The sequence below is a fragment of the Callospermophilus lateralis genome, chromosome 11 (assembly GCF_048772815.1).
Source record: "Callospermophilus lateralis isolate mCalLat2 chromosome 11, mCalLat2.hap1, whole genome shotgun sequence".
Lineage (NCBI taxonomy): Eukaryota > Metazoa > Chordata > Mammalia > Rodentia > Sciuridae > Callospermophilus > Callospermophilus lateralis.
Genome location: NC_135315.1, coordinates 678,397 through 682,250, shown reverse-complemented (window position 1 = coordinate 682,250; position 3,854 = coordinate 678,397). Strand labels below are relative to the sequence as shown.

The 3,854-nt window shown below is 68.1% G+C and overlaps 1 protein-coding gene across 1 annotated transcript; it reads left to right on the top strand.

Annotated features, from left to right (window-relative positions):
- Positions 1 to 927: 927 nt before the first annotated feature.
- Positions 928 to 1,971, top strand: Tex19 (testis expressed 19). Its single transcript, XM_076870415.2, has one exon. The coding sequence runs from the start codon at positions 928 to 930 to the stop codon at positions 1,969 to 1,971; it is 1,044 nt and encodes a 347-aa protein (XP_076726530.1).
- Positions 1,972 to 3,854: the final 1,883 nt, after the last annotated feature.

Sequence of the window (3,854 nt, the reverse complement as noted above, 5' to 3'; positions counted from 1 at the left end):
ACAAGGAACTGGAATCGGCGGCTTCCAAACGCCACCCGAGGCAGTGGGCCCAGGACTGGGCGTCCCCCGCAGGGACGGAGCCACAGGCCCTGCCGACGCCAGGCCAGTCCGGGGAGCGCAGGGCTGGCTGTGGGCAGGTGGAGCAGCAGCGCCAGCCGGGCCCTGGGGGGGCGCCGAGCTGCACGTGGCTGGCCTGGGCCAGGGCGACTCAGCACTTTCCCTGCGCAGGGGCTGCTGGGAGATATGCAGATGAGCCCCGGCCTTTATAGGCCCGGGCCGGCCTGCTCCTCCTTTCCCTGGCTGGCTGCAGGGGAGGCACCTTGGTGAGGGCACCCCGGGGAGGGAGGGAGGGTGGGTCCCAAAGCCAGGGTGGGGCGGGGCTGGGTGCTGAGGGCCACCCGGGCCATCTATCCTCCGGGGCAACCATCCGGGAGGGTCCGGGCCTATGCCTCCCCTGGGCTCCTTCCCATTTTGTAGGCCAGGCCGACGGGGCTGAGCGGGGGCCCTGAGGGGACCCCTGAGGGGACGGGGTGGCCCAGGGACCCCAGTCCCGTGTTGGGCAGGCCGAGCGGAGGTGGTCTGGGGGCCTGCGTGAACCCCGACACCCCCTAGGCCTGCGGGCCCCAGCTTTCTGCCCCAGGGTTGCCTGACCCCACCTGCCTTGCCTTCCCAGCTCCAGACACTACACAGGGTTCAGCTGCAGAAGCGTCTAGAAGTTCTGACCCCAGTCTCTGCAACCACCAACTGAACTGGGACCCCGTTCTTCCACCCACGCCACACCCCCAACGCCTCCTCTCGCTCTGCCTCCCTCCCCCCAGCCCCTCCTGCCTGCCCCAGCACCTCCCTGGCCCCCAGCCTGTGGGCCTGCTCCCCTGAGAGCCCAGGGAGGCCCCTGCTGCCCACCTGCAGAAGGCGGGCGGTGTGGCCATGTGCCCCCCGGTCAGCGTGCGCCAGGGGAGGGAGGGCATGTCCTGCCTCTACGCATCCTGGCTGTACCAGATACAGCATGGAGACGAGCTGAGCGTCTGCTTTGCCTGCTTCAAGGTAGCCTTCCTGGACCTCAAAGACATGCTGGAGTCGGAAGACTGGGAAGATGAGGACTGGGACCCCGAGACCGCGGAGCTCCTGGAGGCAGGGCCTGAGCAGGAGGGGTCCCCGGGGCAGCCTGGGCAGGGGGGCGCCGAGCACTGGGGGCCTGGGGCCCTGGCGTCAGCACCAGCGGGATCAGAAGAGGTGGGCCTGGACCCCCTGTTTGTGCCCACCGAGCTGGGGCCCCAGAACGCGGTGCCCCTGGGCCTGGGCCCCGAGGACGCCGACTGGACCCAGGCCCTGCCCTGGAGGTTCGAGGGGCTGCCCCCATGCTCACACTGGCCACGCCCCCCTTCTCCGTGGCAGAATTTTCTGGGTGCAGACCTGCCCCCCGGGGAGCCCATGGTGCTGGAGCTGGGTACCAGCCGGCCCGTGGAGCCCGAGGAGGCCGAGGCGGCCGAGGCCTGGCTCCTGGGCCTGCAGGTTGTGTCCATGGTGGGCTGCCAGGATGCTGTCTACCTTCGGAGGATGGTTCCGGGCTGGGCCCTGCAGAGCCCGGGCCAGCGCTGGAAACTGCTGCTGGACCCTGGGGAGGTGTGGGTGGTGAGGCTCCAGAACCCGTCCCAGCAGCAGGACCTGCACCGCTGGAAGCTGAGTGTCCTGGAGAGGGCGGGGCCAGGCGCGGAGCTGGTGCCCGCAGACTGCGCCCTGCAGAAGAGGGGCTTCACCATCGTCTCCTGCTCACCCTGCAGCCAGAGGGAGGCGGAGGAGGGGGCCTCGGCCGCCAAGCCACGGTCCTGCCCCCAAGGACAGGACGCCAGCGCTGCCGAGCCCTGGAGCGGCGTGCCCGAGAGGCCCGGGGAGAGCCTGGCCTTGGTGGGAGCCTCTGTCCTGGGGGAGCTGCCCTGCTTCCAGCCCTTCAGGCCTGGGCCCCAGAACTGAGGGACGGGGCCCTTGTCCTGGCCGCTCACCTGGGGGGCCGGGCCGCGGGGGCCCCAAGGGAAGGTCAGGGACGTTCACGGACTCCTCGCAGCACTTACCTGCCGGTCAGTTGACTCACCATCACCTGCTTCGGAACGCAGCGCTGACCGTCATTGCTCCTGGGCGAAAGGTCATCTGCCCCTGATGCGGGAGCAGGTCACAGAACCGTGCCTGGCTGTGAGGAGGGACGCCAGGGGTGAGAGCCCCAGAGACACGGGCCACCAGGCCATGTTTTAGATGGCGTGGGAGGGGTCCTGGACGTCCTGCAGGGCCCTGACTGCGGCACTGGGATCTGGTCTGCCGTGGGAGGGGATCGGGTGGTGAATGCTGGGCACCGGGGCCTTTGGCCTGCCAATTCCTGTCCTCTGCGTGTTGTTTGGTTTCAATAAAGTCACAGAGCTCTGCTTTGCGCCCTGCGTGGTCTCCCCTCGGCAGTCCTTACGGGCCCAAGGAGTCCCCAGTGTCCGAGCCAGGCCCCACCCCGCCCGGGGCCAGGAGGGGACAGCTCAGGGCGCTGGCTCAGCCTCACGAGGGCAGTTCGTGCCACAGGGGTCCAGCCATGCTGTGAGTCAAGCCCACGTGCAGATGGCCACCTAAACCAGGAGGCCCCGAGTTCGACGTGAGCGTGTCTCACAACTACGTGCCCCAGAAAGCACAGCAACCTCGGGGCAGACCGGGTGTGAAGGGTGTAGGGTGAGATGGGCACACGCTTCCGCCCTGGGGGCTCTGCGCGGGTGAGGCGGCAGCCTGGTGCGGGGGACGCTGGGGGTGTGGCTGCCTCCTCCTGCAGGAGACGGTCTGGAGCGTCCCAGCTCCTCTGCTGGCCGTCCCAGGCTGGATGGTCAGGGGGGCATGACCCCAGGGCTTCCTGCCGGGTCAGTAAAGGCAGCAGTGGGGCCTGTCGTCCAGCGTCCAGGGCCGCCTCTCATGCCCCTTCCGGCGGCGTCTGGGTCTTGGATCAGGAAGGTTCTGATGCCAGTGCTGGAGAAGAGGCCGCCACTCCCCCCGAGGCGCCCCGCCACCCTAGGAGCTCTCGGTGACTGGGAGCCCGCGGGCCACCGCACCTGGTCCTGCTCCTGGGCAGCCTCAGCAGGGTCTCGGAGACTCTGCTGGAGTGGTGCTGCGGCAGCTCGCGGATCAGGAGGGGCAGCCCGGCCCCTGAGCTGCCCCCAGCTCTTCTTAAACACCACGTCACAAGTTGGGGTGAGGGAGCTCAAATCCAACGCGTTCCCCAGAGTGACAGGACTGCCCTGTGACCAGCAATCCCACTCCTAAGCCTAGACCCTAAAGAGCTGGAGACACTACGGGCGAGCTCACAGCAGCACCACCCGTGCTGACCGGCCCGAGGGGGAAGCCGCTCTCTGCCATCCAGGAATGGGTGGCCAGCGTGGCGGCCCTGGCCTCAGAACAGTGCTCAGCCACAGGAGGAAGGGAGAAGGGCCCGGGCCACACACAGACCCACCTCCACGGCACGCTGCGCGCAAGAAGCCCGTCACCAGAGAAGGAGTACCCTGAGCTGTTGGGGTGCGAGACTCAGAATGGGCAAATCCAGAGCAGAGGGCCGGCTCCCGGGGGCCGGACAGGGCTTGGGCCTCCCTCCTGGTGAAGGAAGCAATCAGAAGCCAGGTAGCCGGCTCGGTGGCACGTCTGTGGATTCGCCAAGTGCTGCTGCACTTCCCTTCAAATGGTTGTTACTTGAAATTCACCTGAATTTTAAACAATCAGCTGCAAAGGTTCTAGCGCAGGGGCCAGAGCAGGCACACCTGGGCTCCCTTCACAGAGCACTGCGCTGGGAGCCCGCCGCAGTGCCTCCCCTCCAGAGCAAAGCAGCCACTGCCACCCGG

Bases quoted from the DNA above. Each gene is read 5' to 3' on its own strand.
- Tex19 (XM_076870415.2), top strand. From the start codon at position 928: ATGTGCCCCCCGGTCAGCGTGCGCCAGGGGAGGGAGGGCATGTCCTGC.